Raw genomic sequence first — 13,484 nt, 5'->3', positions numbered from 1 at the left:
GTAAAAGAATTTTTTTTTTATCATTCGATTTGGTCCATACACCAAAAAAACTTTCGAAAAGAAAAAAGGAAATGGGACAAGAATCCCATTTGGGGCAAGGCAGTCCATGGCCCATTCAAACCAGTCAAAAATCGAAAATCCTTAGCATGCCATTTGGCATAATAATTTAATCTCCGTCTGTTTTGCCTCCAAAAATAAATAAGAAAAACATAAGAAAGAGGGCAAAAGATAAAATGACACAGCAAATACTTTGACACGGCCAATGCAATGATGCTCCCCATCCCCACCCACACCCCCGAACAAAAAGTGATCATTCTACTCCCTTTCCTGATTAAATCAACCTTGTTTCTCTTAAATAAAATATTATATTCGAATTCTATAAATAAAAAATATATACATGGTTGAGTGAGTTTTTTCTTATAATAAATCGGATTCGTTCGAAGTTCGAAATTGAATTAGTGAGAATTTATTAAATTTTTAATTATAAAGTTGTCTACATCGGACTAAATAAAAAAAAAAAAAAGAAACAGCGAAAGCGCTTCTTCTCCTTCAAACAGTCTTCTCTCTCTCTCTCTCTCTCTCTCTCTCTCACTCTCTAACCTTCTTCCCCTCCATGCCATGTGGGGGTCTCTTCTCTTCTGCAACACTGAGCTCTCTGCTCCTGTAATGGCGACAACCCCGCTCCCCCCTCCCTCCCTCTCACTCTCTCTTTAACCAATACGTATACCCTTTCCACACTCTTATTATTCAACCCCTCAATGGCTGCTGCCGCCTCTGCACTTCTCTTCCTCGCCGTTCTTTGTTCGCCACTGCTCGCTGCTGGACGGCGCAGCCCCGAGAACGTCGCCGAGATAGACTCCCTCACCGCGTTCAGGCTCGGCCTCCGCGACCCCCTCGGCGCCCTCTCTGGCTGGGACGCCTCCACCCCCGCCGCCCCCTGCGACTGGCGCGGCGTCTCCTGCACTGCCGGCCGCGTCACCGAGATCCGCCTCCCCCGGCTGCAGCTCTCCGGACGCATCGCCGACCGCCTCTCCGACCTTCGCATGCTCTGGAAGCTCAGCCTACGGTCCAACTATTTCAACGGCAACATCCCCCCCTCGTTCTCGAAGCTCACCCTCCTCCGGTCCGTCTTCCTTCAGTACAACTCCCTCTCCGGCGGCCTTCCTCAGGAGATCGGCAACCTCACTAACCTCGAGGTTCTCAACCTTGCCCAGAACCGCCTCTCTGGTGAGATCTCCAGCGACCTACCCCCGCGACTCCAGTACCTCGACCTGTCGTCGAACTCCTTCTCCGGCGACATTCCACGGAGCATCGCTAACCTCTCTCAGCTCCAGCTCGTCAATCTCTCCTACAACAACTTCTCCGGCCAAATACCTCCGTTCTTCGGCGAGCTTCAGAGCCTCCAGTACCTCTGGTTCGACCACAATCTCCTCGACGGAACCCTGCCGTCTGCTCTCGCCAACTGCTCCTCGCTAGTGCAATTGAGCGCCGAGGGCAATGGTCTCAGTGGTGTGGTCCCTGCCGCCATTGGAGCCCTACCGAAGCTCCAGGTAGTCTCTCTCTCGCGGAATAATCTCTCCGGGCCGGTCTCGTCCTCTCTGTTCTGCAACTCCTCCGGTAACTCTTCGCCGTCTCTTAGGATCGTTCGAATTGCGTTCAATGCGCTCACAGGCATTGTTGGACCGGAGAGCCTGCCCTGCTATAGCAGCCTCCAGATTTTGGATCTACAGGAGAATTCGGTTGAAGGCGGCTTTCCAATTTGGTTAACCGGTTTATCGAACTTGACTCTGCTCGATTTTTCGAGGAACTTGTTTTCCGGTCCATTGCCTGATGAGATTGGGAATTTATCTAAGCTCGAAGAGTTGAGGATGGCGAATAATTCCTTCGCAGGTGCAGTTCCTGCTGGAATCGGGAAATGTAGCTTGCTCCGAGTTCTTGATCTAGAAGGCAACATGTTCAATGGGAAGATTCCTGCATTCTTGAGAGAAATCAGAGGTTTGAGGGTATTATCGCTAGGAGGTAATCACTTTTCGGGTTCGTTTCCAGTGAGTTTCGCTAGTCTGTCCGGGCTTGAGACGTTGAATTTGAGCGGCAACCGCCTGAGTGGGAGTTTGCCTGAGGAGCTGATGGGGTTGAGCAATCTGACCATTCTGGACCTCAGCCAAAATGAGTTCTCGGGTCAAATTCCAGCAAATATCGGGAAACTGAGTGGGCTCCTGGAGCTGAATATGAGCGGCAATGGCTTCTCAGGGTCGATCCCAATTGGTATCGGAGACCTATTTAAGCTGACAACACTTGATCTGAGCAAACAGAATTTGTCGGGTGAGTTACCGATGGAGCTTGCCGGGTTGCCAAACTTGCAGGTGATTGCACTGCAGCAGAATTCGTTGTCTGGTAATGTCCCTGAAGGGTTTAGCAGTTTGATGGGTTTGCAGTACTTCAACCTGAGCTCGAACTCATTCTCCGGTCGAATTCCGCCAACATTTGGCTTTCTCCAGTCGCTGGTCGTTCTGTCTCTATCTGGGAATCACATCTCCGGTCCGATCCCTGAGGAGCTTGGAAACTGCTCTAATCTGGAAGTTCTTGATTTGAGCTTGAACTCTCTGTCTGGTCGAATTCCAGCTGATCTCTCTGAGTTATCACACTTGAGGGTGATTGACTTGGGAAGCAACAATTTGACTGGTGAAATCCCGGCGGAGATATCGAAATGTTCTGCTCTGACTTCTCTGACTGTGGACTCGAATCACCTCTCAGACTCCATACCGGAGTCTCTCACTGAACTGTCGAATCTAACCTCACTCGACCTCTCAATGAACAATCTCAGCGGGGAGATTCCTGCTAATCTTACGCGAATCTCGGGCCTGGTGTATTTCAATGTCTCTGGGAACAATCTTGAGGGTGAGATCCCAACTCCGCTTGGATCTCGATTCAACTCATCTTCGTTTGCGAATAATCAGAACCTGTGTGGCAAGCCCCTGGCCCGAAAGTGCAAGAATGCGGCGGGGAAGAACAGGAGGAAGAGGCTGATTATGCTGATTGCCGTGGTTGTTTCTGGGGCAGTCTTGCTCTCGCTCTGCTGCTGCTTCTACATCTTCAGCCTCCTGAGGTGGCGGAAGAGGCTCAGGGAACAGGCATCGGGAGAAAAGAAATCGAGCCCGGCCCGGGCAAGTTCCAGGTCTAGCGGAGGAGGAGCTCGCCGAAGCTCCGAGAATGGGGTCCCGAAGCTCATTATGTTCAACAACAGGATCACCTTGGCCGAAACAATAGAGGCCACCAGACAGTTTGATGAGGAGAATGTGTTGAGCAGGACGAGATACGGTCTCGCGTTCAAGGCGTGCTACCATGATGGGATGGTCCTCTCCATCCGAAGGCTCCCAGGCGGCGCCCAGATACTAGAGGAGAATGTTTTCAGGAAGGAGGCCGAGGCACTGGGCAAGGTGAAGCACCGCAATTTGACCGTGCTACGAGGGTACTATGCAGGTCCGCCCGACCTGCGGTTACTGGTCTATGATTACATGCCGAACGGGAACCTGGCGACGCTCCTTCAGGAGGCAGCCCACCAGGATGGCCATGTCCTCAACTGGCCAATGCGCCACCTCATTGCCCTCGGAGTGGCCCGTGGCCTCAGCTTCCTACACACATGCTCGGTAGTCCATGGAGACTTGAAACCCCAGAACGTCCTCTTCGATGCCGACTTTGAGGCCCATCTATCTGATTTTGGCCTCGAGCGGCTCACTGCAGCAACTGCAACCAGCCAGCCTGAGGCTGCCTCCTCCTCCACTGCAGTCGGGACACTCGGGTATGTTTCCCCTGAAGCAATCCTCACGGGGGAGGCAACAAAGGAGTCTGATGTCTACAGCTTCGGGATCGTCTTGCTTGAGCTGTTGACCGGAAAGAGGCCGGTGATGTTCACCCAGGACGAGGATATAGTGAAGTGGGTGAAGAAGCAGCTGCAAAAGGGGCAGATAACCGAGCTATTGGAGCCGGGGCTGCTCGAGCTCGACCCGGAGTCGTCGGAGTGGGAGGAGTTCCTGCTCGGGGTCAAGGTCGGGCTTCTCTGTACCGCCCCGGACCCGCTCGACAGGCCAACCATGTCCGACGTAGTCTTCATGCTCGAGGGCTGCCGGGTGGGGCCTGACATTCCCTCATCCGCCGACCCGACCTCCCAGCCGTCGCCGGCGTAACGTACCCGAACTGACCCGGAACCCGGGTATCCGCCGTTAACTTCACGTCCATGTAACCCCTAGGTTGATTTTTTTTTTCTTTTTAAAAATTAAATTCTTTTCAATTAGGGTTTTGGATGGGTTTGGTTGTCTTCTTTACGGCTCGTCTCTCTCTCTCTCTCTGTCTCGCTCACTTGTTTTGCCGGCTGGCTCGGGGGAGTAAAAAGTCAACAGTGCCAGTCAATTAAACCGGCGGGGGTCCACGTGGCAGTTTCCCGCCAAAAGACAAGGGGCGTCACGTGGCATGAGCTCAGGAAGCAACAAATGTAGCCGTTATTACTTCGGGGCTGGGTCCCACTGACAGCCTGGCGCAGTTAAAGGAACTGTCGTATTCTCAACAGTGGACATGGGGGTGGGAGTGAATGGGGGGCTCGATAAGATCACCCGGGGGTCGTGGGTGTAAGTACGGCTACAAGAGAGGACCCTCGGCCTCCCCCGTTGAGAGGGCGACACGTGGACCTCTGTTGCACAGGGTTTTTCAAGGCAGCTGGGGTCAAGTGGGGGGCCCGCGTGGCCGAGGTTTTCCTTTTCTTGCAAAACCTTTTTGTTGGTTGGTGGGACCCCATTGTGTGGGGTTAGGGGGTGGGGTGGGACCTGTTTTGTTCAATTGAAATTGAATCTGTTGTTGTTGAGATTGATTGGTTCCCTCTCTATCTAATTTGCCAATTTTGGAGCAGATTTTCATTTACTCTTTTATTTTTATTTTTTTCTAAAATTCTAATAGTTAATAAATGTTTACAATTAATTCCATGAAAATCGAAGTTACAAATTCTTATTTAAACATGAAAGGATACAATACTGATCACACCTCATTTCTCAAATTTTCATTTACCTTTACCTTTTCCTTTTGCTGTTTTCCAGCTTTGATTTTGGCTTCTTCCTCATCCCTTCGCCCAATTGCGGGGGACAAACTCCACCTAAAAGATGCCCTTGATTTTCACCCCAAAGAAAAAAAGAAAAAGAAAAGAAAGGGAAGATGCCATTGATATATGGGAATTAAAAGAAGAAAACTCAATAATATTAAATTTGCGGCCATTATTTAAATGAGTAAATTGATAAATTGATCATCCAGAAATACATGTTATATCAAACCTAATCTCAAAAAATTATTTATATTAAATTGAACTTTGAGAAATTAAGTATACATCAAATCTGACCTCAAGAAATTTTATATATCAAATTGAACCTTGAAAGATTAAGTGTACATCAAATACAACCTCAAGAAATTTTTTACATCAGATTAAACATTGAGAGATTAAGTGTAGATCAAATTGAACATTGAGAGATTAAATATACATTAAATTCGACCTCAAGAAATTTTTTACATCAATTTGAACCTTAAGAGATTAAGTGTACCTCAAATTCGACCTTCTGTCAGAATGTCGTCCAAAAATGGATGGAAAAATCTGATCTGGCATTCAACAGCTGATATTGCATTGTTGATGTTTTCTTTCATTTTTTTATTATTCTCCATTTTTGTTTGGCTTAAAAAAAGTATTTCCTACAGTTCTCTCACTTTTCAGTCAGAGGCGGAAAAAACTTCCTCCTCTCGGTGCGTTTTCCTCAATCGCTAGTGCTCTCGGAGAGATTACGACGATAACAATTGGCGAGTCTACGCCGAGAGCATCAGCGATTAAGGAGGATGCGCCGAGAGGAGGAAGTTTTTCCCGTCTCCGACTGAAAAGTGAAGGAATTGTAGAAAATAATTTTTTAAATCAGACAGAAATGAGGAATAATAAAAAAAATGAAACAAAATAATCAAACAATACCACATCAGCTATTAAATGCCAGATCGGATTTTTCCATCCATTTTTTGACAGCATTTTGATGGAAGGTCGAATTTGATGTACACATAATCTCTCAAGGTTCAATTTGATGTAAAAAAAATTTTGAGGTTGGATTTGATGTACAGTTAATCTCTCAAGGTTCAATTTGATGCAAAAAATTTCTTAAAGTTGAATTTGATGTACACTTAATCTTTCGAGATTCAATTTGATGTAAAAAAAATTTTGAGGTCGGATTTGATGTACATTTAATCTCTCAAGGTTTAATTTGATGTACACATAATCTCTCAAGGTTCAATTTGATGTAAAAAATTTCTTAAGGTCGGATTTGATGTACACTTAATCTCTCAAGGTTCAATTTGATGCAAAAAATTTCTTAAAGTTGAATTTGATGTACACTTAATCTCTCGAGATTCAATTTGATGTAAAAAAAATTTTGAGGTCGGATTTGATGTACATTTAATCTCTCAAGGTTTAATTTGATGTACACTTAATCTCTCAAGGTTCAATTTGATGTAAAAAATTTCTTGAGGTCGGATTTGATGTAATATACATCTCTGGAGGATCAATTTGTCAATTTACTCTTATTTAAATACATGTTGTAGAGGACAGTGCAATTATTTGCCAATCTGAGGATGCGAAGAGCACAATGCAGTGACCGTTAAGGCAATGCTTGAGTATTTGTTTAGTCTTAGTATTATCCTTAAAAAATGTAATCGCGTACCCGAGCCTCGTGTTCTTTTCCTGGTTTTCAGTATTGTGGGAGGATTCCTAGGAGATGTAACTTATGATTTTGATTGGGAGAATACGACTTTGTCGTAGAATCTTTTATTCATTCCATGAAAATGTTTACGTTGCTCCTACGTCGAGTATGCAATATATACGTATTCCATTTTACTAGATTTGTTGTTGCATGAGATGATATCGTTACTCCTATGTTGCATATAAAATATATAAATATTAATCTTCACTCGCCTAGTAACTGCATGAGCTGACATGTTGACAGTTAGTTGATCAGATTATGTATCATTTTTTTTTCTTTTTGTTGTTATTAATTTGAGAACCTTAATTTTGAACCCTTATGCATATTTGCTTTTTTTTTCAGTTTATTTTTCCATCTCCCACTGTCAAAAAATCAAAATTACATTGTGGGGGTGCGTGGAGGGATTACGATACCCTTTCCCCTCGCACCTACTTAATTCGTCTACACCTACAAACTCTCGTTTCTCTAGCTACCCGTCCTCCCACTTCCCTTCCAATCTTCTTCCCCCTCTTTGTTTTCAACAATTTATTAAGGCCCATTTTCTTATCTATTACAATTTAATCAAATTGCCCATAAAAAAAACAATTTAATCGAAACTTTTTCATGCCACGTGAAAATTACAACATCACCTAAAAATTTCTCAACACGATGTAAGAAATGTTTGAAGTGTGGTACTGCCAAACAAGGACAACTGCATCATACGGCCCGAATGTTCTAATTTAAACGAAAACAATTATCTTAATGGAAGGAGAGAGATTGAGGGAATGAGAGAATTTGAAATGATTTTTTCTCACAATGATAGGACAACAAATAACCAATAATATCATTGTATTATACAAAATCATAGTCCAATCTCTATGTACTAATAAGTTCATCCATTGATTTACTGCAAGTCTACTAATTTTTTTTTACATCACGAGGCGAGATAAGTTAGCCCAATAAGTCATATGATGATCATGATCCATATATATCACCTCATCTCCCCCATTGAACTCTTCCAAGCAAAGAAGAGGAGAGCTCTTTGCATGTATTTTCTCTACCTCAAATTTCTTCCAAATTAAAGGAGTGTTACGTAGATTTAGATCTATTGTGGACTGACTGCCAACAGCACCAGATCTAGCTGGATTAGCTCAAATTCATCCAAGAATAATGAAATATTTTATGAATTCATTGTAGATTTTGTCCCAATGGGTTCAATTCAGATCCCCTTGTGATGGGCCACAAAGTTATTTAAGAGGTGAGAATTCTCTGTCATGGAGAGAAGGAAAAAAGGGGTTGAGCTTTGAAAACAGTGGAAAAGATGTGGGACCGGTTCAAGAAAGGGCCTGCCCTTTTTTCCCATTGCGTGTTCGATGGCCGGGGCTGGAAAAGAAAATGGAACTCCATCTTATCGGTTTGATGGGGTCTACAATTCAAAAGTCCATTGGATTTTAACTTTAGATTTGGACCACTAGGTGATAAAATAGTCTCAATTATTGTATTTGGTTTTAGAGTTGAGTATAGTTGAGTTTTGATTTTAAGTAATTTGTAATGATTGCGTTGTTTAATTATGAGAAAAAAATATGAAAAAGTAATGAATAGTTGAAATAAAGTAATGATTGTGTTATTAAATTGTATAAAAAAATTAATGAATAGTTGAGAGAAATTAATGATTGTATTGTTGAATTGTGAAAAAAGTAATGAATAGTTGAAAGAATTTAGTATTAAAAATTGAATTGAATTTGATGATTAAAATTTTGAAGAAAAAAAGAAAAGTAATAATTGTGTTGTTAAATTAAACATAAATGGAGTAGAGTTAAAATTGGTTTGTAAAACCAAATGGGGACTCGAATCGGAAACCAAGGGGAAGAAGTGTTGAACCACATGAACTAATAGTTGGTATTCGTTCAATAAGATTTTTTCGGTAATAAATGAGGCTCAAGATCCAATATAAGTATAAGTTGGACAATTTTCTAGTATGCAATGATTTTTCAATGATCATATCTTGTCCTTTGGTATAAGAGAATACAATCATATTGCGAGCGCCATCAATTGCCATAAGTATTAACTAAAATGTTATTATAGGTTCACAAGTGTGAGAGGGCGAGTGCTACCCCTTTCCATACGCGCGGCCTAATTTATTTTTGGCCTTTTTCCTTTTTTCCCTATCTTTGCATTGCATTTTAATTTCAATGTGCACGACCTATTATCTGGAAATCTATTGGATCTGAATCAATCAATATTCGAGTAGGATCGGTCCACTTATAAGTAAATCTCTCCAAATCGTATGTTCTCTCCATTTACACAATACTCAAATTCAGAATATTACCTAAGGGGAACAAACGTCGAATCATCTGAATCAATCCACAATACTGTTTTTTTTTTGTGGCATTTTCTATCTTTTGTGATGAATTTTATTTTCGATGTACACCACCTATTATTTGGAAGCCCAATGGATCCCGATGAATCAATTTTTGAGCAGGGTCAACATATTAAGGGGTAAACCTCTCCAAATTGTGGGTTCTCTCCATACACCAAAGACTCGAAACTGGAATCTTCCCTAAGGGTAATAAGTGACGAATTACTTGAACTAACCTACATTGGTTCTCTCTCTGTTTTTTTTTTTTTGCCTTTTCCTATCCTTTGCTATATATTTTATATTTAGTATACACCACGTATTATCAAGAAGCCCAATGGACTCCAACAAATCCACATTTAACTAGGGTTGGCCTATTAAGAGTTAAACGTTTCTAAATTGTTGATTCTCTCCATTTACATAAGATAGAAACTCAAAATTTTATTTAAGAAGCACAAGTTAAATCACTTAAACCAACTCATATTGGTTTCTTTTATTATATTTATGATAACATTTGGATATTCAAAAGAGATGATGGCATAATGAGATGTAGGGCTACTCGCTTTCAATTTGCTTTGATTTGACTCAAATAGAAAATAAATCATAAATTTAATTTTTAAAATTTTGGAAACTATATTAATATCTAAAAAGCTTTTTAAAAATAAAGTTATTACCGAATAACTGAATTTTCTTTTAAGCGAATTAAACCATAATATATTAGGTGAGACCTTATCCCCTCATTGATTTTACTGTAAGATGAGAGTTGGAATGCTAATAATATTCTCTAAGTGTTGAGTGAAGCTAAAGAAGGAGAATGGAAGAGAACTAAAATGTTTTGGGATTTCTTTAATTCTTATATCTTTGTTTAGTAGATTACAATACTTAATGCCCACGCTATGCATGGCGATATATGCAGTTCTCAAATAGTTATTAAGATAAATGTTCATCGATAGAAAATAAATTGTTGACACAAAATATCTATATATACTAATAAATAAGTTACTAAAAGATTAAAAGAGTCAATTAAATTAGAGATTGAACGTAATATACATGCTAGTCATCTTGAAAGTTGCACCATTGTGAAAAGGAAAAAGAGTGACGGTAATGAAAGAGATAAGAAAAAGTAAAAATATAAGAGAAAAGAAAATAGAAGATTTCGGATAAATAGGTAACTAGATGCACTCCATGCAATGTACAAGAATGCGAAATATTTATAAAATTTAATTTACGTGATATTTATAGAGAAACTTTTTCTGTAAAGACGGTTTTTTGAAAATTATTTTTAATATTTATATGTTAATCGCGAAAAACTTTTATTCACAAGAAAATAATTATTTTTTATTGACAATCGTGAAGTCTTTTTTATTTTTAATATAATATAATTAACTGTCATCATAATTTAGTTGATGATATTATTTCCGGCAGCTGAAAAGACGATAAACAATGAGTTGGAGTTGTAAATTTGGATGATTTGGTGCAATCACATTATGCCTCTCGGCTTCGGCTTCTATATACTATATTGTTTGAACTTTTACTATTCTATCCTCATTTGAATGATTTATATAAATAAGTGATTATGAAAAGTAATTATTGACTACATAGATTTATCTAACAAAATCATGCATGTAATGTAATTTTTCAACCGTAGTATCGCATGGGTCAAAATATTTTTCTATTAATTTTCCTTACCACGTCATGGTGAGATTGGATATGAAAATAAGACATTTTTGGTCCAATAAGTTTGATTTTCAGTCAAACTTGATCTTATAAGTTTCAGAAGTACCGAATCAGTCATAAATGTTTAGAGTTGTTGATGTGGATTTGACGCTGTATATTTTACCCACGTGTTAGTTTTTTGTTGGCTGAAAAATTAACAATTTACAAGAAAAATAAAATAAAATAAATATATAATTTTTTTAAAGGAAGGGGACCAAATCAGGAATTCCCTTTCGGTCATCCCTCTCTCCTAGGGATGTCGCTGGCGACTGTGTGAGGTCGTCAGGAGGGAGTAGTGGCCTGAAAAGGGAGCCTCCTCGATCGGAGGCCTCTTCCTCTCCCTCGCTCTGTTTTTATTTTTCTTTTAATGCGTGAACAAAATTAACAGCGCCAAGTCTATGTCAACAGCTCCATCACAGTTGATTAAGGAATGGAACATAAATAAATGTCTTCCGGAGCAAATATATAGGACTGAATTGACACTTTTAAAATTTATAAAATTAAAATTGACTGAAAGTTAAATTTATAAGATTAAAAAATGTATTTTTCCCTTTAAAATATTTTTTTATGTAACCTATTGAGATTTTAGTTTGGGTGTATGTAATTGTAACCTATATCCTTTTGCATAAGAATTTTAATTTTTTTCGGTAATAAGCAAGCAACATCACATAAGTTCCACTGGTAATAATCGAATTCAGAACCTCTTGATTCTGGGTGGTGCCTTGTGTCACTGTACTAAGACCCCGTTCCTCATAAGAATTTTAAATTGAACTCCATTCATTTCAAACCACTTGCTAAAGGAAACTTTTCGAACTTACCAAATGGTTTGGTTCGTTTTGAATTCTCATATTAAAGCAGTGTTTTTAAATCCGCTTCGGCCCGGCCGGTTGAACCGATTAACTCAATTCCCACTAACTTGTTCAGGCCAAGTTTTATAGAAACTGAATTGTGGTCGAAACCCAGTCAAACCCGGTAAACTCATTTGACCTGTCGATCCAAATGACCCGTTCATTACGATCGGACCGTCTTTTTCCGAGAAAAAAATCTTTTCTTTTCTAATCTTTGCTAGATTTACTAATTGGTATATATACAATATTATGTTTTCACATTAGGATATATATAAGATACTGATATATAAAATAAAATTGCACATTCGGATACCGATTCTTAACTTTTGTTGCCGTTTGTTATGTACTGATGATTTATATTTTTAAATTAAAATGCAAATTGCAATGGATGACTTTTTTAAGGACTCCAAATTTTAAATTGAACAATTTTAGTGTTCCTTATAATTTACTAAAATTAAAACATAATGAAACCAGCGGTTGAATCGATTGCACCGATTGACCCATGACGCAGTGAAGAGTCCAGTTCAATACCCGAGCTGGGTTTAAAAACATTGTATTAAAGCGCTGAATGAATAGCCCTAAGTTCATCTTTGATAAAATATGAGGTAATCTTCGGATGACTGACCAACTTTTACAGTGATCTATTCACCACCTCTCATGTTGAACCCGGAAAAACCAGAATAACTAATTACGACCCAAACATTTCAAGTTATGCAGATTGTAGGAATCTCTATATTTCTAAAAGGCATGATCTGTTCTGACCTACCTAAAAACTTTGCTCAATAGTTATTTGGGCACACAATATAATACGGGATTCACTAAGATGTATCGAAGTATATTTTATGTATATTGAACTATAAATTGATCATAGAGAAACACATTTTTTCTTGTGGAACAAAGGCACCCCAAGAACCAACATCTTCAAAGCACAATGTTCTGAATATGAAACTTCGTCAATGAAAAAGTCGAAAATCTATCGTGGAACAATTATAAGCCTTCAAAGTGTTTAGAAACATCACCAATTTAAACAAAAGATAACTGTGAAAGATAACTTTTAAAAGGTTCAAATAATCGTATAAAGAAAATGAAAAGTGAAACTGGAATGCCCGGGCAAACAAAATCCCTTAACCTCCGTATGACATGGACAACATTTTGAAATTTTGAATTAATACAAACTAACAACTTACTAAATTACAAAATACCATTTGAATCACACTTCCAAGTGTCGGGAAAACTCGTCGGACTCAGTCAAGCACTGCAAAACAGCAAAAGCCACAATGTGTCCCTTTCCAATTCCTAATCATTATCACCCCTTCTCATGTCAGTGGCTTTTGAGAGCATCAAACACTGACAGCAATCGATGAATTCATTGCACAAGGCCTTTCATGTCACATTCAATCCTCGTCCCTACTCGAAACCAAGCTCCTCGCGAAAGAAAAGAAGAGAGAAATAAAAGGCCGAGCAGCTATGGGACACAAATTCGCAAATCTTTACGGCTTAAAGCGGATTAAAGGCTATATCATGTCATCCCCATTCAATCATGATTCACGACTAGAGCTCTCATACGACGAATTTGTTCACTTGACCGGAAGGTCCGGAACAAAGTGGAATGAGATAAGACACAGGTGTTGGAAATTTTATCATGTGCTTGATACTTGGATTAAAGATCAAGTGCAAGTGGGGTTGGTTGTGAGAAATAAATAGCACTTGGGAGTGACTACGGACGCCCGGAAAACACCAAGCATGACCAATATCAATCATGGCACCAATCACATGAACTTATCATCGAGTCCAAGGGCATCGTGCAGCATTTAA

The 13,484-nt window shown here is 39.9% G+C and overlaps 1 protein-coding gene across 1 annotated transcript; it reads left to right on the top strand.

Moving 5' to 3' along the window:
- The first annotated feature begins 453 nt into the window (after positions 1 to 453).
- LOC116211439 (probable LRR receptor-like serine/threonine-protein kinase At4g36180) lies at positions 454 to 4,320 on the top strand. Its single transcript, XM_031545828.1, has one exon. It carries the CDS (start codon positions 759 to 761, stop codon positions 4,182 to 4,184), a length of 3,426 nt encoding a protein of 1,141 aa, XP_031401688.1. The 5' UTR covers positions 454 to 758; the 3' UTR covers positions 4,185 to 4,320.
- The last annotated feature ends 9,164 nt before the right edge of the window (positions 4,321 to 13,484 follow it).

The sequence above is a fragment of the Punica granatum genome, chromosome 6, assembly GCF_007655135.1.
Source record: "Punica granatum isolate Tunisia-2019 chromosome 6, ASM765513v2, whole genome shotgun sequence".
Taxonomy (NCBI): domain Eukaryota; kingdom Viridiplantae; phylum Streptophyta; class Magnoliopsida; order Myrtales; family Lythraceae; genus Punica; species Punica granatum.
The sequence above is the reverse complement of the archived record's forward strand: the minus strand, read 5'-3'. Positions and strand labels throughout refer to the sequence as shown.